This window comes from Galleria mellonella, unplaced genomic scaffold, assembly GCF_026898425.1.
Source record: "Galleria mellonella isolate WM207_F2 unplaced genomic scaffold, CSIRO_AGI_GalMel_v1 utg74, whole genome shotgun sequence".
Lineage (NCBI taxonomy): Eukaryota > Metazoa > Arthropoda > Insecta > Lepidoptera > Pyralidae > Galleria > Galleria mellonella.
The window spans coordinates 1,335,072-1,358,972 of record NW_026442147.1 but is presented as its reverse complement, the minus strand read 5'-3'; the positions used below and the strand labels follow the sequence as shown (position 1 = coordinate 1,358,972).

The window sequence follows — 23,901 nt, the reverse complement described above, 5'->3', positions numbered from 1 at the left end:
TGATAATCATTTGTAATATTTAAAAGGAGAAATTGACCTTAATCTTCGACGACTAAATGGCATCAATTGATAGGTACCTCCTAGCTCACTATTTACCACACTTTGATCTCTAATAGTAGTAAGGGCTTCACTTATATCAGTCAAATGTATACAAGTTTATGAATAATTCATTGTTATTGTGTTCCTCATTAAACTGGTTCCTAATTCCAAATCGAAAGCGCGTCTAATCATAGTCTAGTGAAAGAAGAATAATATTTACTTGTATTTAACAACTTATAACTCTCAGAGGTTAACAAGTTTATTCATAAGAATATCAAACTTTAGCTACTGCGAGATTTATTTTATCTGTTATTAATGATCTCTGTTTATATCGTAGAGTATACTTTTCTATCAAATACAGGATATATACTGATTTAAATGTATATCACAATTTTATATAGATTTATACGTAGCTTGAAAAAGATATTTAAAGCTATTATATCTTTGTAGATTCTAGTTATTTTGATTCGCTGTTTTTCCTTTCTTTTTTTTACTTCGATTTATTTTTTATACAATAATCTTAAATACATATTAATGTTCACACGACCAAAATGCTTCATTGCCATATATTTACATGAAATTTAGTAAGAAATTAAAGAGAGTTTGCCTATCCAAAGACATACTTTTTTATACAACTTAAAATGGTAAACAAGCTGATGGTCCACCTGATGGAAAGTATCCATCGCCTATAGGCATGATCAGTACCATGGACATATCATTCATGCACTGCTATTCCTGAGGATTAATTTCCTCTGTATTATGTAATTTCACTGCCATATCCCAACCTTTAAACCGAAATACAGCCAGCTAACTTCGTACAAAAGTCTCATGCAGACGACTTCTGTATAAAGTCTCCCTCTGGTAAACATATATTAAATATGACGTTATGAATATTTTAAATGGATTTTGGAATGAATTGCAGGAATGATTTATGCAGCCTAGTATATTTTTTATTTTAGTTTTGTCATGTAACTATTAATATATAACTATAACCTAGAAATGTATGAATTAATAACCACGAAGGAGTATAAAGGACCATATAAGAGTCACTTGCGTCATGAATGGTAATAAGAAGACATTACAAAATTACCCACCATTGTTCTGTGTTCGCAGAACACCGCTGCTTGGTGCGCCTGCGCCGATCGACGGCTTCTAATAGCATTCGCATCATTGTGCATCTTGCAAAGGTTCCCACAAACCTGCACGTAGTGTCTAATATAGGAAGTGCAAGCAAAGCTGTTTCCATGAAACTATTTCACTGTACTCACATCGAATCTATTGCTATAATAGAGGGCATAGTGTCACGTAATTACCATTTTAGTTACGTGACAAACGGACTGCGAAATATTATCATAAAACATAAAAAGGTTTTATTGTTATTTTAGGCTCAAAGAGTGACAAAACATTTTTTTTTTCAGCAATTGAAAGATTTGTAGTTAAAAATAGTTATTGTATGACAGCAACTTGAAGCACGTGTGAGAGCAATTTGAAACAGTAACAGTCTTTACTATGGACTTCCCGGGGTGATCCCTGGACTGCTTACAATACCCACTGTACCGTACCTGTTGACGTATTGTTTATTGTTAACTTGTTGTTCTTAACTTGCCGCTAAAATAAATAAAAATGTTATAAAATTGAAATCTAAGACTATAAATTATAAAAAAAAGTGTTTAATACTTTTTTTTTATATATTTAAACGTAGAAAAAGCAATATCTGGTAATACGTCCTATATATATGAATATATATATATATATATATATATATATATATATATATATATATATATATATATATATATATCTCTGCGTATTCTACCGCTTGTACAACGGATTGTACTCAAAGGAATTGTTCAATATGATGCCCACGACCACTTTCTACCATCGTACGGCTCACCATCGACAGGGACTTCACCCTCATACTCTACAGCCTAGATGGTCGCGTACAACGCGATTTCAAAGATGTGTTCTCTCACAAACACTCATATTATGAAATAAACTCCCTGCCGAGGTTTTTCCAAGAGATTACAGCATAGGGTTCTTCAAAAGTGGGTAAAGAGGTTTCTTCAGGATCGGCAACGCGCACGTAATATCTCTGGTATTACAGTTCATAAGCTACGTTAACCTTTTCCCATCTTGTTTACAAACTTAGTAGTATAAAAAAATATCCTTTGGGACATAATTTTTATTTTCTGTTGAAGAAATAGTTTTCATACAAAAGTATTACTTCTAAATAAATTAAGGAATTAAATTTAGTTACTTTATCGAATTCGTTGTGGTAAACTATATAATAGGTACTTTCTACAGTTTGTTCTAAAATTTTTTGTACAAATTCAAAAATGGTCCTCTTTATGAGCGTCAGGTGTAGAACGTGACTGCCTGAACGGTCCAAGTCGGTGTATGGTCATGGCTCGGTGGTCATCAACAACAAAAAGTATCTTTTTCTCCCGCCTGTCCCCGGAGATGTCGTGATCATAAATTTGGTTCCCTTTAACTGTACTTTATTCATTTTCATCTTGCTCTTATTCTCCTTTCGTGGTTGAATTTCAATTTTGTCAAGACAGATAGACTATTTTTTTTTAAATATATTTACCTAACTGTTTATTATGGCTTAGTTTCCATAAATACTTACATAAATGATTAGAACACTATGGAATATATTCGTAAATTAACGTAGGAATTTAATATAATAAAACGACATATTTATTTATCGACATATCATATTAACATATTTATTATAGTATTTTATTACGAGTATATCATTAGATTTTTTCAGCGAGAGACTTAATAGATTTTTCGAGATTTGCCATAATTTTGTAATATTCCTAGATATTTTATGATATAATTAATGTTTTCTTTTCTCTGCGATATAAGGCTGACTTTGTGTGCACTATAGTCGAGCACATAGTGGTAAAGAGCTTTAAGCTCTTTGTCGTCGATGTTACTAAATTATTTTTATACAATTCACTTTTAAAATGCGCCTGCATCATGCATCACTGATAATGACAATACTTAAAATGTGGCTTTTTAGTGAACCTTAGAGTGAAAAATGCTTGCTATCTTTTTTGTGTCCACAGATTACATTTTTTCTTTCCTAATCCTGACATTGTAAGCTTTCAAATATTTAACTTACTCTCTAATGATTTTTTTTGTTATTTTTAGATAAAACTGATGTTATACGTTTGACTACCTCGTTTGGCTTTATAATTGGTCTATAAACTTTTTTGTACATTGGACATACTTATATTTCACAGTAGATTATTTAATATATATATTAATGTTTTTATATAGTATTAGTAGTATTTACCTGTTACCTTTATTCACATTACTACAAACACACTTTCACATTTATAATATTAGTAAAAACAATTATCATCATATATTATACTACCGACATATCGGGAAAACGCTAATTTAACCAGTATACGTTCCAATCGTTACGAGGTTTACAGTAGATACATATGCGGGGTCTTTATAAAATTCCGGGAACCATGGCATTGTGCACATGTCTCGCTTCATGGCGTTCCGGGGACTACCTTTTAGGAGGAAATAATAAACAGCTTTTACGGTGTTGTAAGTTAAAAACTTGCCAAGATCATGTTTTATTATTATAGTAATTATAGTATTTCAAAAACAAGGTAAAATACAATACGTGTGTGTCCTTTATACTCTTCGTAATTGAACATAAGTGTCGGAGACCATTTATAATTTATAATTATTATCGTAATACTTCATATCTAACGTTTTATTCAATACGTTTCTGACAGTAGCCAATTTAAATAACAAGTCTTCAATGAAGATCTCGCGTCGTCGAGTATTGTTTCGAAACCATAGGCCAGTGACGCATCCGTTCATTATAGCACCTTGTTGACATCTCCATTTATCAACTGGTAAACTAATCTGAATTTTGTTTTAGTGTTTACGTAATGTAATGAAAAGTAGGACATTATCGACAGATTGACGCACCATACTGAGAGCTGACTTCCTTACCAGGGTTGGTTACTTTCACGCGTTTTATATAATTTTTAAATATATATTGCAATGTTTCAAATTATTATATACTTATATATATTTTATGATCAAATAAAAACAAATTTAAAATAGACTTTCAATTTTTATAATGCCTCAGAGTTGTTAACACCTGTGATTATACACTATATTATAGAAAAATTTAATAAGCATAAATAATCTACCTTCATTATTTATCTATTACAGTATACATAGAACAAATAGTATATATTTGTATTCGAAGTAAGATATTCCTCATTATGATATTCCTCACGTCATTTGAAATTATTATTCAACATTGGGTACACACAATCATTTTAACATTCTATTCCTTATGATGCACAGCCAACTAGTTAGGTATTTAAATATTAAATAAATTTATCGTAGAACTGGGACTGTACTGGAAGCAATAAACGTTCATACGAGTACTTTTGTTGTATTTATAGCACCAGTTTCATTAAAACTATTACTTCTTTGAAGAGTAGGTGTGGAGATATTTTGATTAATTTGTATTCGAGCTTTAAATTGCTACATCGCCATAACATACCTTGTGTTATGGCAATCTATCGTATAATAATAATACATTAATAATAATGTACAATCTATACGTTTTCTCATTTATATTACACGGTGCTCATCTCATCTCGTTTGTATCAATCATTACAGTAACTATATGTAGTAAAATATATAGTCTCTGATCATTTCGCGAATCAATTTAGTCCATCGATGTGTTGCACTCGATGATGTAAATTGAAAACACTACATTACGCAAGGCGAAAGTGGGAAACGGGTGAGTTATCGATAGTTAGTATATTTTTACAGTCATTCAACTTTAAGTTTTGTTTCCAACATCACAATTGGAAATGTTATACAATTCCAATTAACAGCTAAATTACAATAAAACAAATATAACTAAATTAACAGTGGAATCGATGTATGATTGAACCTAATAAAATCAACTAATATAACGGTGTCATCTCAAAATATCTCATATTACCTGATATATAGTGTCCATATTACAATAAATAGGTCGTGTACATACGTAGTATATATGCCATAATATGACATAATCTCCAATGGAGTAATCAGAGGTATTTGCCGACTGTTGCCATTGTGGTAAACGTGACACTTTTATGATAAAGGAATAAATTATTACTAACGTTCTTTTCTATTTTCTGTGGTTGTAAACTTCTTTTGCCTTTTTGTAGCCTAATTTGAAAGTAATAGTGATCCCGAATTTTACTGCGTCGCTCCAGGTAACAGTAATTAAAAACGATCTACCTGTTGAAGCGGTTTACTTTATCCCGTCTCATGCATCATAATATGACACAAATCCGATGAAATATTTAACGGTATATGGATTTTATTCCCCACAAAGCTTGATAGGATTTTTAAAGATCATTTATAAAGATACCCACCTAATGCGATTATTGCGTAGCTCGACATTTTCTCGTTTTAAATTCTTCTTCAACTCGTAAAAGTTATTTAAGTGTTAAAAAATTCTTTAAATCTCCACTATGTAGTTATGGTGACCTTCGATATACCTTCGATATACTTTCAAAATATCAATCGGACTATAATACTCGCAATAATGTAAGTATATAAGCTATATTCTTGGAATCTACTACATACATATAATATAAGAAACTACATATAAGAAATTTTAGTCGCTACATCTCTACGTCCCTCCTATCTAATCAAGCAATTGCTACAGACAGTCATCGAGTACTTATTATGGAACCAGCAAATGACCTGACCGCTGGGGCACAGTCCCGAACTCGCCTCAATTAACTGGCCAACACATTACATGGGTCAGTATAAGGTAGGTTACATGCTGCCCGCATTACGTGTCCGCCTCAGGCTTCGTACTTTCTCCCATGGACTTATTTAAAAACGTCTCCAACGCATGATTGACGCTCGGCCTATTGTTAGTATAAAATTGTTATGTAACCCAATTTTATATGCTGTCACTCAAACGAATATTTTCAAAAGATTCCTTTTTGTTAATGTGTAATGACGCATATTCTTCGTGCTTGCCATTTAATTGTTAAGCAATAGATATGTCTGTTTAACCTATGTACCAATCATCACTAAATATAAAGAGCTGATTTATACTTCTATGATAGCCTTAAGTCAACTATTTCTCATATTCTGATTGTCAATCTTATAACTTTGTAGGCCAAACAAGGTATTAAAATTACCTCACCTATTCTATCGCGATATAGATTATTAAGATTGACAATAGACAATAACTTGGTTAAGGCGTTCATGTAAAGGCAATATTTAGAAGCAAAACAGTTTTCTTTAAACCACGAAGTTACAATTGTTTACTTGTTCAAACTTAATTACCGACTATTATTTGCAAAAGTCGATACTTCTACAGCCCAATTTGAATATTTTATTGTTAAGGGCTACTCCCGAGAACTCTTTAAATAAATAAAGAATGCACACATTTTTTTTACTGTTTCCATTAATTGTTCGCTTCTTAAAAATAATATATTACAGTATGGCAGCTCATTTGAATCATTGTTAAGTGTCAAAAGATTTTTCTGGTTGTTATTTTGTAATGAATGTTGGAGGGGTCGTGGGGGGTGCACCACGAGGCTAATGACCTCGATCTCCCGCGTACCGAGATTCGGCCCAGAATGCATTCATTCCAATTTAAGACGGTTCACCATTCCCAATCGAAATTGCTGGCATTTGAAATCTTCTTTGGTAATAGAACTGGCTTTATTTCTCACAACAAGTAATACTAGTTTGTCTATGGTTAAAGTCAATTCTATATTAACACTAACATACTCATTGTTTTTATCAAATTCTTTTTTTTTTACCTCTAAAAATACCTTTTATGTTTTTAAGAATATTTCGATTTGTTTCTGATTATGATATTGCCTGGTAGTAATAACTACAAAAATAAAACCTGCAAATGCTCTCTTTTCACTCTGCCATTTAAATGTTTTTATATACCTTGACACGAATATATATAATTTCAGATATTCACTGTGTTCATTTCATTGAAATACTTAGGAATTTGACTAGACTGTCTTACTGTTTCTGTTTCAAACAGTTATGTTACGAGACGTCCATCGACTACTAAGTAACATGTGTTAATTGAACAAACGCGCCTAATTAGTACCTACAACTGAGCTTCATTAATAGAAAGGAGATCTTTGTATGACTTGTGCTAATTTCACACAAACAAAGTAGAACAGATATTGCCAAATAATAGTCTGCATTGTAAAAGGGCTGTTCAATTTGCTCTTGGCCCTAAAAAGGAACAATGCAATCAGTCATGTTTTAGTCTAAACTAATATTATGTTATTGTGAATTTGTTAATTCTGATTTGAATTTATTACAATTCCTCTATTAAATTTAATACTCTTTTATTAAAAAAAAAAGGTTGTGATAATACTTAATTAATTGTATTACTTTTTTAACAGTTTACTACATACTGAAATCAGAATAATGGAACTTCGATGTTGATTCGAACGTTTACTATGGAATTTTATTCTTAGTCTTTTAAATATGGAGAATCACTTTTACTAAACGGTACTTATTCTAAAAGTGAAATGTTTATCTCATATCAATTTGTTTTCACCAAGGATGAGTCGACAGAGTATCGCGTTACAACAATGGTAAAAGGTATGTGTGTCGCTATGGTCGCCGGTAACCCGCTGCGCCTCGACCTCTCTTCGAGATGTCACTACGATATCATAACAATTGCAATTTTTATATCCGTTTCATACTTTAATATAATCAAAGACATAATTTGCATCTATTTACATATAAAATTCACTACGATAAGTTAGATTTCATTGTCATTAACTTTAGAAATTTTCACTATTTCATCAATGTTTTAGATTACATTTATATTACTATAGATCGCCCAGTTTGTAGTTCATTTTGTGATCAATTAATCACTAATAATCTTTTGAGATTCCCTCAGATTTCAAGATGATAATATCATTTAGAAATTGTTAAATAATATAAAATTTTAGATGCAACTTCTAACAATACAATTATATTTTTAACAATACAATTATATTTGGAAAAGAAACTTCTAGTATAAGGATGCTGTTTGACTATCAATGCCATATTCATTTATAATTTGATTACTGTATTCATTTCTCCATGGAGTTACAATGGAGTTTGTATACATGATTTTCTGTAGTCTGATATCCTCGTCCCGATCTCGCAGACATTCTCCAAGCCTGTGATGAATCACGCCATGATTGCATTCCTCAACCATGTAAGTGTACTGAATACCGCATTACGTACCGTTAATATCCTCCCAGACACTAAACTCACCTTTAAACCAATGTCAAGCATTTATTTAAATGATTATGGCGCTTCAAGAAGTTTATTGGAAGAGAAATGGCCTCATTTGGTAATTGCGACTGCATTTTTGCCACTAATGTCCCTTTAATGTACGATACGTCGAATGTTGTATTTTTATCTTCATTAGTCTTTCGCGTCATTTTGATACAATGAAATGTCTTTATAATGAGTCAAATTATTTACAATGATCCATTTATTAAAAAGTAATTTTATGATAAAATCTTAACACATTTTCTAATTAGACGCAATCAATACTCACCAGAGAAGTTATTGAAACGAAAAAACGTATAATGTAAATATCTAATTACGTTATTAACTTTATTCAATACATTTTAAGTATGTACTTTATTTCGACAGCGTACTGCTTCACATGAAGTATAAATAATCAATCAAATTTTCATTGAATTACGATGACAATACGATTGCATAATTGAACCGTGCCTAGCTAACTTGGTACCCAGTTACGCCCGTCGCTACACTGTCAAACTTTTGTTGTGCAATTCTAATGAAATTGTATTCGAACGTAATATCTTTGTAATCATAAAATAGTATATGTATATCCTTTCTTAATTTAATAGTATCTTATAATGTTTATTTTAAATTTTTCCATAAATGTAGATTAATTTAAGATTTATCTTGTTTTTTGTTGTGATTTATCAGTTGTAATGTTTGTGGTGATCAGTAGTATGATGATTAAGATTTTAAAAAGTATTTTGTTTGTCTATGCGTACATTATCATAGGTAATAAGTAAAAATACAGATGATAAAGTTTAATTAATTGTTTGTGTCTGTATATGTTTACAGAACTGATTCTAGGCCGTGGCTGTCAACTAAATCCAATAGTAAAAATTTGAACGAAACAACTTGAATGTTCTCCAAAGAATAGCATTTTTATAAAGTTTTAAAACGCATACTCAACAAATAAAATGAAATAAAGAAACACATACTTAGATAATTTTGTGAAAAAACGCCATAAAGCGCGGACGGCGGCGCACGCGCTTCACCTTATCTAAGTTTTAGGACAGTTCACTCGTTATCTAAAAACTTACGCCGTACCCACTTACTCCAAAATAAACATTTGAGTTAGAAAGTGCAGTTCCGTGTAACACGTTCATAGATAACCTTTACGTGCTTATTTGTAATGCTCCGATTTCTTGGTACTTACCTATATGTTCAGAAATAAACCATATGCAGGTGTTGATTGAGGAGTAAACAATATGATGCTTAGGTGCCATGCATAGAAGGAATTTTACTTATTTCTTTATATAAAATCTTTATAGCTTTTTTACAATTAGACTCAATAAAAACATTTCTGCTATTTTTAAAAATTTGAATTTTACATATTCTAAAAGAATAACAGTAATTATAATAAAAATATTAATAAATGGATATACATAACTTTTATAGGTAAATATGTGTAGTTAGGTATATGTAACCTTTCGTCTGTATTATAATTTCCAACTTTGTCTGTAGTACCGATTAAGAAAATTTTATAGTATATTGCAAGAAACTATGAAATCGTATCAATATTATAAATGCGAAATATTATAGGGATGGATATTTGTTACTCTTGCATGCAAAAACTACTGAACGAATTTGAATGAAATTTGGTACAGGGGTATATCCTAATTTAACATATAGGACACTTTACATACTTACACGCGGGATACAAGTACTAATACATCATGTCTGCATACAAGATCATGTAATTTAAACACAATAAACTCGATAAAGATGATCATTGTAAATATGACTTCTGAGAATACAGTGCAGTCGGGTGGCACGAACGAACAAGGTTTGATACCTTTCGTGAATCAAACACATAATGTTACGTTTCACCGCACACGGTCGTAGTAAAATGGAACCTGTTGATGGAAGTAACCCTTTCCTAGTAGAGTAGTGCTATTCTGAAAATCAGACTCGAATTTTACTACCATATCCGCGAGTAATTTACAATAGATATTCTGTAAACAAAAAAGAGAGTTATTGAGAACACTAACTTATTAGGAAACTTAGTTTCCAAAACCCATTTCAATATGCTTACATTACCAAAGTGAAAATTTAAGTGAATTGAGTTCGTAGTGACGTATGAATCTTTACTGAATAGTATAATTTTTTATAATTATATTTATGGAAGTTATCGATTACGAGTATCATTCGCATCCCAGTTTATGCAGATGATCGTGAGTACCATTCGCATGCGTTCTGCATATTCGCTGTTGCGATCGTGCGTACGTGACTCCTCGGTCGTTATTCATTATACCTGCGTTACTTGCATAATACACGCATGTAAATACATTATTATGCTGCTCCTCAATTTATTTGTTCTTACTTGAAGTATTAAAACTTAAGGTATACGTTTTTATATTAATATTATAACTATGTTTAAAAATAGTTTCGTGTGTCTGAAATTCAGGATTAAACAGCTAGACGCATTTTTATGAAATTTAGTAGTTTATCTATGTTTATGTAATTACAAGTATTTTCTTATTATTGTTATGATATTCGAATACATTTCATAAGTCTCATTTCATGTTATAACATCAATAAAACCTATTCCTACATAATGAAATTAATAATGTGGTCAATTAAACTCATAATTCAGCTTTACAAATTATCTTCTAATTCTACGCGGATGAAGTCACGGGTAAAGGGTAATATGTCAATAATTATAAGTATGGACATCATACAAAAGAAAAAAAATTCACACGGTCCTTTGTCCTGTAGTAATAAGGTATCATTGTTGTTGACACGCTTGAGAGAGTCGTCGTGAGGCACCCGGGAAGTCACCCTCAACACTCCAATGCATATGCAACAAGAATTTAGATTAGAATCGTTAGATTCCATTATAGGTGTTTGTTGAACCACATACAATAAACATGGGCCATTGTTCCTTCTTGTCTTTAATAATATGTTATAGTAATAAATTGTTTATTTTATTAATCGATTTATTTTATTAATCGATTACTACTTATATATAGGATTAATGTACATTGATCGTTTTGAGATATTAGGAATAATGTAAGGTAAAACCTCAACCTTATCTTTAATAAGTAAAATTAAAAAAAAAATATTCTCAAGTTTTGACTGTGTTCCTTGAGGAAACTTGTTCAGTTTCATTATAGATTAATTTTATTTATAGTACTTCCTACAGCACCCTCGAGGCGGACAGAGTAACCACTCCTTGCAAAAATCGGCTAACAAACACACAGTCCGTTCAGGTGTCGTCTAGTAGCGGTTTCCTATTCGATTATAGACTGGTGCCAGAGGAGAATTAATTAATTCTCTCACTTTGGGTTATCATAAATATATGATATAATATGACTGGATAAAGTTCCATTCCTGGCTGACAAGTCTATAACGCACAGCATTCACTGCTGATAATAGGAGAAAGTATAGTCTATTTTAATATAACTTCATGAAATGTTAACCGAATTTTATTGAAATTATCACAGAAACATTCTGTAAATGAAATTAGCTACAAGTGGAATCATTTAACCAACTATTCGATTCTTTATTTGTACTACTATTGGACATAAGTAAAAAATTTTAGGGTCGAGTCATTTATACGTTTGTTTTACATATGACTGTAACTACTAATGAACTGTCAGTTTTCTCATATTGGATTTGCTGGAAGAAATCTCTATTAGAGATAAGCTCGTTTTTGTGCACTATTATGTTTGTTTTTACATTTCAATAATCTTTTGTGTACAATAAAGAAAGAAAGAAAGAATATTAATTAAATTCATTATATTCTATTAATTTAATATTTTACAATATTTTTTTTAATATTTTTACGCGATAACGAGTTTAGCTAATAAATTATTAATTTGTCAACAGATCGAGCGGCTAGCACAATACGAGCGATTGGTTGGTGGCGGATGCGCACGGCGTCGCGCTGCCAAGCTCTCGGATTTGGAACGCGTACAGGATCTATTTCCGCATGACTACCTCGCACTTCATGATGCTGACGCGCCTGCTGCACTCGCCTCACACCATGCGCAGGTCGGTTCACTTACATTTTAATTTCTATGTCTATCATAACTACCCTAATCACATAATCAATCTTTAGTGAATTTTAAACGACCTCAAAAAGAAAGGTATTCTCAATAGTGATTTTCTTATATATACGTTACTCTCTTTAGTATAAATTCTTACTTTATTTATTCTTTAATTATTTACTTATTAATTTAAAAATCAGCTGTATTTCGCAGCTTCACCCGTATGAATCAGTATATAAATAATATATACCTAGAGGTACTAAGTTAAAATATAACCAACACATGTGCTAAATTCAAATCTGTTCAGTAACTTTTTGCCTGAAAGAGTAACAGACACCCAATCATCCATCATTACAAATTCCGCATTTATTATAACAATAAGATAAAGCTTTACTAGCTTTAATTAATATTATAACCATTTTGATATTGACAGGGGATTATCAGAAACAAATCTCAAACTGACGAGTTAAAAATGCTTACTTGTTAGGTTCGTTATATTACGTCAACATCGCGTGATAATTTGAAATACGACACCAGACGAAAGCCACATTTTAATTATGTTGTACAATATCTATCGCATTAGTGTCATGAATATGCAATGTTAACATAATCATTAGCAAACATTACATTTGCAAATTTTTACATTACATCTTTTTTATAAGTATTTCTATAAAGCTATTATTGAGTACTTGCTTAAATATAATATTATTATATTCGCAAAGACTAAATCCTGTACGTATTTATGTTTGGAAGAATCTTTAAAAAAATATGAAGGTTCTCTGATTTTTTTTATATTATGTTAGTACCGTATTACATTAACGATTAAAGTAAATTTTTATACTTGTCTTTGTCTTTAATACAAGTTTTTACCCGCGATTTCATTCGCTTGACCGTGATTTATTTATTAATCAGAACAAAAAGTAGCATGTTTCTTTTTCCATTCCATGTAGTACATGTGTATTTGTTCAATTTTCATAGTGATTGGTTACGCCATAAAGACACTATAAGGTAACAAACAAACTCACCTTTACATTTATAATATTAGTAAAGATAAGATCACTAACATAATTTTATTTAAGGATATTAACTTACTAGATTTACGTTAATCCTTTCCAGAAATCGAAGAGTCTCCGCAAGAGACCGAGCTTGGACATTGGCGGTACAGTCAGCACAAACAGTAGCTCGTTATCGCCAAGGACCTTCATCATGGAGGCTCCGGTTCAACTATGCCCTTTGGGCGCTACCTCCCCACCGTTAGATCGTAATTTATTCTTGTTCAGCGATTTGCTGCTCGTCGGAAAGTCCAGAGGAACCAACTGCTTTAAACTCAAAGAAAGCGTCAGATTAGCAGAAATATGGCTGTCTTTACCCGATGGGGATGATACCGGTTTTCTTATCGGGTGGCCAACTGTTACTGGAGTCGCCAACTACCTCGCTACTTATCCCACTCAAGCTGCTAGAGATACGTGGTACAGGTGAGAATTACTATTCTCTTAACTTTACGCACTCAACACATAAGTTAACTTACATATAATTCGCTACTATGCTATTATAAATATTGACCCAGTACCTATGTACTTAAGTTGATAAATATCTTTTAATTTTTTGTGAGTCAATTATAATAAAATAAGTCCACGTGTTATTTTTTATCTCACTAAAGAGGCAAACATGCAGACAAGTATAGCCTTATAGTGGTTTTGTGATAAACAACTATTATCTTATTTGATCGTTATAGTGGTGTTTTAATGAAAAATGTTATAAGTTACGTAATATTATTTCTATTAAAAATCACCACAGGATCTATTCCTTATCAGATCCATTTACGAAACAAATTTAAATTAACCTGAATTTTAATATTTAAACAAAGAATAAAAAAAACTTTTAGCTACTTTCTCTGAGGGTCCTAATTTAAAAACAAAACAATGTGCCTGCCTAACACTTTATTGTTATAATATAGTAGCAATATCCCGCTACTTGGCGAAGTAAGGTACATAAAATATCTCATGTGCTAAGTTGGGTATATCACCTACCCATGTATTAAATTACATTGAAATCCATTCAATAGTTTATGTGCGAAAGGGTAACAAACATCCAGCCACCCATCCATCGTTATAAACCTTTGCATTTGTTATATTAATAAGATATATATTAATTACATAACAATTTTATTTTTAGGAAAATACAAAATGCTTTGAATACGCAACTCAGCACAGAACCAAAATCAACAAACATTCAAATCTTCTACAAGGATGTTACGAGTTCTATAGAATTTGTAAGTACTTGCATTTAAAATAATTGCTTGTATATAATATATTCATATATAGATAATAAACCTAATGATGAAGCTGCGCAAAACACCCATAATATACAAGGTTATTTAAAAATATCACTTTACTTACCTTGAGTTTTTATCAGTACAACTACCTACTGACGTTTATTCAAAACTTGTTGCTTCATTGACTTAATAATTTTCCTCCAAAAAAATTTAATTTTTATCTGAGATTCCTAATGAAACCTACCTAAAATAACAAACTTTATACTCATTTGACAGTATATAGAAGTATCATTGACAAAAACTATGCAATAAGTATCTACATAATATTCTTTTTCTTTTTAGTGTAAAACTGTATCAGTGGGACCAGAAATGAGTGCCAAATGCGTTGTACGGCAAGCTCTACACGTACTTCAGAACGGTAGCTCAGAAGGAGAAAATGAAGGGGACGGCGAAGGAGAGAATGAAGGTGATAGTCGATGGGGGCCAGCCACCGAGTTCACGCTTTGTGTTCGAACAGCAAGGGATGCGCCACTGACACCGTTGCAAGGCATTGAGAGACCTCATGCTATTCAGGTAAAAATGAATCCTACTAACATTATAAAAGATTATCAAGAAATTGTAAATAAATATGATCTGTGCAGAGACACATATGAGTCAGCATTGCAGAAAATCACTCATCTAGAGCGGCACCTTGAGGAAGTTCAATCACAAAATAAATCTTTGTTGGATCACAGGCGGTTGAGTAGTTATAACGAGACCATGGATCTGTATACAGAAATGTTAAATACTACTAGTGATCAAACATCTGCTCTACCCCTTGTGACCATAGATTTGACAAATACACCAAGCTCCTATAGTCCTAATAAAGTACCTATTAATAGTAGTAAGAAGTTAAAAAAATATGTAAAATTAAATAAATTTATTCGAAAATCAGAAAATTTAGTGAAAAGTCATAAAAAGTGTTTAAAATCAATTATTACTAGAAAGCAAAAAATTGACTTATCAATAGAATTAAATAATTGTAAAGAAAAAATATATAACAAAGATTTAGAAATAGATGAATTATCACAAAAAATTAAACTATTAGAGAACTCGTTGTCCAATTTATCTTTGAAATACGAATCAGCTGAGAATGAAATACATGAATATTCTGATCAGTTGGATAATTTAATAAAATTGGGTAACTACAACATGGAGCGGTTTGTTTCTCTTACGGATAGATGTCACTGTAATTCACCAGAGTCTGATAACTATATCCAACCGTCCCACCATAATAAGTTGAACATTGATATCTCATCCGTCACGGAACCAGACGTTTCATGTTTACCCACACGAAACAGTACAAAAGTAAATAAATGCAGCACTGTACATGAAACCATCAGGAGAACAATTGTTTATTCAGATGAATTTGGCAAGGATTTAGGTAGTTTATTATCGAACTGCCTCTCGCAACAAGTAATAAATAATTGTTTTCCGGGATCAGGTATATATAAGATTATAAAAAATATAGTAAATGAAAAATATGATATTCACACGACCCTAGTAATAGCGTTAGGGAATTGTTTGCATATGCGTAAATCTGATATAGTTAATTTAATAAAATCATTATATAATATAGTGGAGCTTGGTATAGGTAAAATATTATTATGCGCATTTCCCTACTCTCAATCCCTGACTAATGAACAGAATAAGTTCATTTATAGTATAAATAATTTAATTTATTCGATGACATATCATTGTAATGATATATTTTATTTTGAAAGTAACAAATTTGTTACAAATTATTATATGACGGGAGGTAATTTTTATCTTCCTAAAAAACAAAAAAAGACTATTGCTAGTTTACTAGCGTATAACATTTATGATCCCATTATAAGTAGTATAACGGGTTTAATTAGTAATATTAGTAATTATACTAATAATGTGACATGTGTTAATTTAAACTAACATCTACGACATTGGTTAAGCCACAGGATATGGTCATTATTCATCAAAATATTCGTGGCTTCTCCAGCAAAGAATTAGAATTAAGTCTTTTCTTAGAATCTAACAATGTACAGGTGTTATGTCTGACAGAACATTGGCTTAAACAATATGAAATAATTTGTCCTTTTGAACATTATAATATAGCTAGTTTTTTTGCTAGGAACAATGCCATTCATGGCGGGTCAATTATTATTTTAAAAAATGATGTAGAATATAAAAACCGTCAAGACATTGTAAATATTTCTATTGAGCAAACAATTGAACTATCTTGCGTAGAATTAGTTACTTGTATAATAATTTGCGTTTATCGTCCGCCAGCGGCTTGTTTTGATTCTTTTGAACTGGCTATGGAGGAAGCATTGAGACGAGTCGCACGGAGGAATAAAACATTATTTGTATGTGGCGATTTTAATGTTGATTTATTATCGGAATGCTCAATAAGCTTAAGATTGATTAACTTATTTAAATCATTTAATTTGCACAATCTTTTTTTAGAACCCACTAGGGTCGCAGGAAATTCTGCCACTTGTATAGATAATGTTTTTTGTAATTGTGAAGTAAAGGTGAAAATGAATTTCGACTGTCTTGGATCTGATCATTACGGACAAAAAGTTATAATTGAAACTAAGGGATCCAAAGGGACTCAAACAATTACATGCAGACAAATAACACAAAAGAATTTGGCACGTTTTAAAAATAAAATTGAACATAAAATATCTAGTGTCATAGTACCTCAATATGACCCGGACATTGTATGTGAACATATTTTTAATTTAATTGAACATGAAGCTAGCAGTGAATTTAAAACAAAAACATTTTCAACTAGTGTAAAATCAAAGTTTTGTGACTGGGCCACGTTTGGTATTTATAAGTCTAGGGCTAATCTTTACGAACTTTACGAAAAACGAAGCTATATATCCGATCCCTTATTTCATGAACATGTAAAATCTTATTCGAAAATATTTAAAAAGGTTTGTCATACAGCTAAGTCTCTCTATTTAGGTAAAATAATAACTAAATCTAAAGATAAAATAAAAGCCACTTGGAAAGTAATAAATAGCGAAACTGGAAAAGTTAATTTTCAAAATAGCAAAATAGCTTTAAATATTAATAACAAATTGGTAAATTCCGACACAGAGGTCGCGCATACATTCGAATCTTATTTTACTAATATTCCATTAATTACGACACAGGCTCTAAAATCTTCCCCGTCTGCTGCTGAAACTTTACTAACAGACAATGTTAGCAAGTCATCAGCTGTATTTAACTTTAGACATACATCATCAGTAGAAATAATGAAAATATTCAAACAACTTAATAATAAAAAAACAGAGGATCTATGGGGTATATCTGTTAAAATACTGGATAGTATAATGGAAATTATTGCGCCCTCTCTTGCTTTTATTTTCAATAAATGTATAGATGAAGGTAAATTTCCTAACATAATGAAAATTAGTAAAATCATACCGCTTTTTAAATCTGGAGATAGGAGTGACCCAATAAATTATAGACCTATATCCATACTCCCAGCACTCAGTAAAATTTTTGAAAAAATAATCCTTATGCAACTTGTCAGTTATTTCAATTTAAATAATTTAATCCACAATAGTCAATTCGGTTTTTCCAAAGGTCGTTCAACTACAGACGCAGGTGCAGAGTTGCTTAGACACGTATTTGCTGCATGGGAAACTAAAATGGATGTGATAGGTGTTTTTTGTGACCTTTCTAAGGCTTTTGATTGCGTTGATCATAATACATTGCTAAAAAAACTTGCTTTTTATGGCGTCAAAGACAATGCTTTAAATTTAATAAAATCTTATCTATCTGATAGAATACAGAAAGTGAAGATTAGCAACGCTACGTCTGACGGGTCACTTGTGCAAATGGGTGTACCTCAAGGATCTATTCTCGGTCCATTTTTATTCCTAGTTTACATTAATGATCTCCCATATGCCATGCAGGATAGATGCGGCATAGTATTGTTTGCAGACGATACTTCATTGATTTTTAAAGTTAATAGAATGACTAATAATTATGACGATGTAAATAGTGCTTTGCGGCGTCTCCTGCACTGGTTTACAACTAACAATCTTATGTTAAACGCTAAAAAAACAAAATGTGTTAATTTCTCTCTATCTAAAAGTTTTAATACTAATTGCAATATTAAATTAAATGACGAATCTCTCGAATTTATAGAATCTACTGTCTTTCTAGGAATCACACTAGATAATAAAACACAATGGGGTGCACAAATTCAAAGCCTTGCAGCGAAACTAAGTTCAGCAGCTTTTGCCGTGCGTAAAGTTAGACAGTACACTGATACTGATACTGCTAGATTAGTCTATTTTAGTTATTTTCATAGTTTACTCTCTTATGGAATATTACTATGGGGAAAAGCGGCAGATATTAAGAATATATTCATATTACAAAAACGTGCCGTTCGAGCGATCTACTGTATGAAGAGTTGTGACTCATTAAGAGAGAAATTCAAAGAGGCAAATATTCTCACCGTTGCTTCTCAATTTATATATTCAAATATTCTATATGTTCATAAAAATCTTGACTTATTTCCAAAAAACAGCAATATTCATAATATTAATACTAGATTTAAAGACAAACTTGCTGTCCCCAAGTATCGTTTAGAAAAAGTTAATAGGTCTTTTATGGGAATAGGTATAAAAATTTACAATAAGATACCAAAGGATATGTTGGAATTACCCTTAAATAAATTCAAAACATCTGTTAAATCATATTTACTGAGCAAAGCCTATTACTCACTAAACGATTACTTGAATGACGAGTGTGCATGGCAATAGTTGTTCATGCACTGAATTTTCATTTAATGTTAGACATAGACACCTATATAAATATACATTGTAAATAAACTGGCTTTAAAAAAAAAAGTAATTCAATTGAGTTTCTTGCCAGTTCTTCTCAATTGGATCTATATACCGAACTGGACGGTAGGGTAAATATAAAATTATAATGTAAAAATTTGACGTTCATAAGCGGCTAAAATGTCCTACATGAATAAATGATTTTTGAATTTGAATTTGAATTTGAAAGATATTTGATATATTATGCCTGTTTAGTTAACACTAGAATCTAACATTTTTATATTACCTACAGATGTCAAGGATACGGCAAACTTTATCAAATGAGGATGGTTTTGATTTGGAGCATGTTAACGCTAAAAACAATCCCTGTGGACTTGTGTTTGAACTAAGAAAGAAAAATCAAAGTTTAAAAAAGTAAGTAAAAGTTTTCAATTTTAATGTCAATTACGTACATATTAATAGACAATATATAGTTATAATTTAAATTGTTATTTTTAGTGGAAACACTACCCCCGCTCGAGGATTGCGATTACTTCGACGCGGCGGACGACTGTTCGGCGTCGCTCTCACGCGACTCTGCAATGGGACACCCCCACCTGCGTTACTGCAAGCGCTACGTCGTTTGAGGTCTATAGCACCTCTAACACATGGCGTCTTCCGGCGAAGTGCTAATGCCAAAGCATTAAGATTGCTGAGAGATAAGGTATATTTTTATAATAATTTTATACACAAATTTGTTTTGAGATAATAAAAAATTTAGAATTTATATTTCAACGAAAATATATTGGACATTTATTAATTAATTTAATTTTTATTGACCACATTAAAAAATGTTTGGTACAAAAGGAGGACTTAACATTCTATTCTTTTTAAAATATTAGTACGTAATATCATTTGTAGATACTTAATGTATATTATCCGTTCTGAGTACAGACTATTTAAAGGTTACATCGTTCTGTACATTGGCCTAGACCCAAATTTTTCTGCTGCTTTTTATATACTTGACATCATTAAATCTAAAATATTTGTCCCTTCTTAGCTGGATGCTCTGGGTCCTTGGGCAGAAGGCTGCGCTGAGCTGGACCGCGCGCCCGTCTTGTTATTGGCCGCTCTTGTAAAAGAGTTTTTCCGGGCGCTTCCACAACCATTATTAGTTGCAGAGCTATACTCATCATGGTTGCAAGTCCTCAGTAAGTATAGTAATCCATAATTTTTCTACTCTTGTATTTAAAAATATTATTTAATAAAATAGTTCTCGTTTGATATTCTTTTAAATCATAATAGACAACAGTCATAATTATTTTTTTAATAATTTTCAATATACCTACCTATTTTGTTGCAGGTTTATCTCAAGTTGAAAAAGTAACAGCCGTGCGCTCCTTGTTGCTGAAGCTACCAAAAGCACACTATACTATGCTGACATACTTCATTTGTTTGCTTCAAGCCATCGCCAAAAAATCTAATATTAACCTCATGTGCCCCATGAATCTCGGTGTTTGTGTAGGCCCCAGCCTCTTGTGGCCTAACACTCCCTGTGACAGAGCTCCCAAAGCCGTGCCAATGGTTGTAGAACTACTTATAGTTAAAGCTGATGACTTATTCGGACCTCAAATATCCAGTCTCTTGGGAAATGGAAGTCCTGAGCTCTCGAATGCGTTGCTCGACTCTGGTGCTGAAGAAAGTGACAGCTTGCATTCTGTAGGAATATCCTTGGATTCTATGGAGCTAACTACACCACGAAAAGAAAAACTATCACTCAGTAGGGATTCGGGTCTGACTCTTTCTGAAGATGATTCAAACAGCAATGGAGGAAATAGTCCAGCGCCCAGAAATATTTTGCATAGCCTCTCTGCACCGACGTGTAATATGCAACAAGAATCTAAATTAGTATCTAGATACCATACAGATAACCACAACGTCAATGGTCTCCCGCGAATGACACAAAGACAAAATAATTATTCTAATAAGGCAGAAATGTACAGTACAGTCAATGAAGAATTATATACGACGCCATATACAGGAGAGAGATATGTACATAATTCGATAAATATAGGAATCTCAAATGGAATCGACGAAAGAAATTATGTTTCCAAAACTGCGTTGCAGCGTTCTACAGCTGATATTTATGGCCAAAGTCCAGCAAAATACATAACAGGTTTAGAACCACAGAAACCACCGAGAAGTTTATCAAAGTCAGCTCGAACGTCTAAAGTTTATAGTATGTTCGCCGAAACTCAAGAAGTGGAGAAAAATGCGTCTAATAAAAATTTTAACAGAGCAAAAAGTTCTGATAACCTGTTAGAAACAAAACAAGAATCGATGGATAATAAACGCGACCTAGTTTCTAGTCAAGAAAATATAGTATACAGTAATATACACGACCTTGCTATGTTCACAGAAAACATTCAAAGACAGAATCAATATCAATCAAACATATCAAACTCAAATATAAATTACTCTCGAGTTTATTCTGGTTGGGAGCACAAAAGTGCGAACTATAATAGTAACACAGCAAATACAATGGATATTTATGGACAAATGACTAAGAAACAAGGAGAAACTTCTCAGAATAAATCCAGTGGAAATGGAACACCGGCAGCCACCATTTTTACAAGAAATGACTGGTCTCGTCAAGCAGCTAGAACAAAGAGTTTAGAAGTGAACGAAGAAGGACAAACTAATAATACAGAAAGAGTTCGCAATGGAAATTATGAAGTAAACATTACGAACTGTTGCCGAAAGAGGCGTTTTGACCCGGCACATATGTGCACTAAGACTTGTGGCACATCGCAGTCGTCAATAAATAATAGAGAATATGATAAACATGCAATGAATCCACTGCAAAATTCATATTCTTATGTCGACAGTATTCATAGCAACAATTCTGAAGAAAATAAAAAGATAAGACATCGTAATTATACGAATAATAAATTGAATCAATCAAAATCATTAGCGAACATCGTACTGCACAGCGATTCCAGCAGTTGCGATACATTATATCAACCTCAAAATTCTTTCAACAGCCGATCGACAGAATCACCGGCCAGCGAGAATTCCTTTGAAAATTGTTATACCACTCAGTATATTGAACCTTTGTACACATCTGTATACAATCGCAGAAGGGACATATTCCACGAAGATAAATCATCTAACATGTTTACTTCAGATATCTATAAAGCTACTCCTACGGCTGTTCAACCTGAATATCATAACTCAGAGAAAGAACAAACCAACAACAAGAAGCCGCCACATATGCCACCACCGGTGCCACCTAGAAAAATGGTATACCAGAGAGTGCTGAAGAAATTCCAACCGGTACATGTGAATAAAGACGAAAAAGCACTTCGGTCTAAGTCGGTACCACGTTTATACAATGGCTCTGATAAAATCGATCAAAACGTTTTAGCTTTGGATTGTTCAGAGTCTGACACGGAATCTGAATCATACGTCTAACGTTACTAAAGCACAAGAAATCTTTATAAATGGCTAAAGTGATTAATGCAATATAATACCAGTGGGTAAAACCTAGGAGGAATAAATTATTAAGATCAAATGCATGCTTTAGGAATATTAGTAGATTTCACTTGCTCATCACTTGTAGTCTAATTCATTCATTTTATTTGTTTTATTGTTTTACAATGTGACGACATGTTTTGAGCATAAACTGTATTGTAAGATGTCTTGTGAATCCCGCCTGAAATTTTATGTATGTGACCATAACCTGAGTTGTTTTGGTGATGTAATTCCAAAGAAATAAGAATAGTTTCATGTTTAATAATAATGTATGTTTCAATTAGAAATTTTAATATTTCTTCCTAAGTGGTTTGTCATAATGTTTGCTGAATATCTTTATATTTTAATTACGATTGTATTAACGTACCTATTTGTGTATTCTAAAATTTGAATTTCTTGTGTCATTTATTCGTTGTAAGGCTATATTGATTAAAAAATTAAATGAGAGTGTACCCGTGTATATAATGTATGATAATATACCTATCTAAATATACTAAAAATTAAATATATTAAATAACTTGTAATGACACAGTTGAAGTTTTTTTTTTTTTTAATAATATATAAACACCTTATATTCTATTTAAGAAAGATTAAGTGTTGGAGTCCTTATCTCCAATATATCCCTTTCAGACCCAAGATTTTTTTTCTTTCAGCTTAAATATATTTTCGTGTTTTGGAGCCAAGCCATCTTCCCGGCATGCACGAGATTACTGCACCACCTAACCGCTAAAATGATTTCTTATTGGCTGGTTTAGAATCTCACTATCATCTTATTTCAGCTTCGTGCGTAAAAATGAATTGCGCGCGGTTTTAGAATTTTTTAAAGTTACAACTCACGCCCGTATCATTCAGGTCTGAAAGGGTTAAAAGACTAGTAAACGTGAATTTTAGTAATAATGAATTGGTT

General features: G+C 31.9%; 1 protein-coding gene across 1 annotated transcript in view; it reads left to right on the top strand.

Moving 5' to 3' along the window:
* LOC113516123 (uncharacterized) overlaps positions 1-23,525 on the top strand; it is a 155,541-nt gene extending 132,016 nt beyond the window's left edge. Inside the window, exons 4-11 of the mRNA XM_052901049.1 lie at positions 12,223-12,387; positions 13,500-13,858; positions 14,559-14,655; positions 15,001-15,231; positions 19,774-19,895; positions 19,980-20,184; positions 20,521-20,671; positions 20,824-23,525. Coding sequence (XP_052757009.1) covers positions 12,223-12,387; positions 13,500-13,858; positions 14,559-14,655; positions 15,001-15,231; positions 19,774-19,895; positions 19,980-20,184; positions 20,521-20,671; positions 20,824-22,934 — 3,441 coding nt within the window. The 3' untranslated portion in view covers positions 22,935-23,525. The remainder of the gene's footprint in view (positions 1-12,222; positions 12,388-13,499; positions 13,859-14,558; positions 14,656-15,000; positions 15,232-19,773; positions 19,896-19,979; positions 20,185-20,520; positions 20,672-20,823) is intronic.
* The last annotated feature ends 376 nt before the right edge of the window (positions 23,526-23,901 follow it).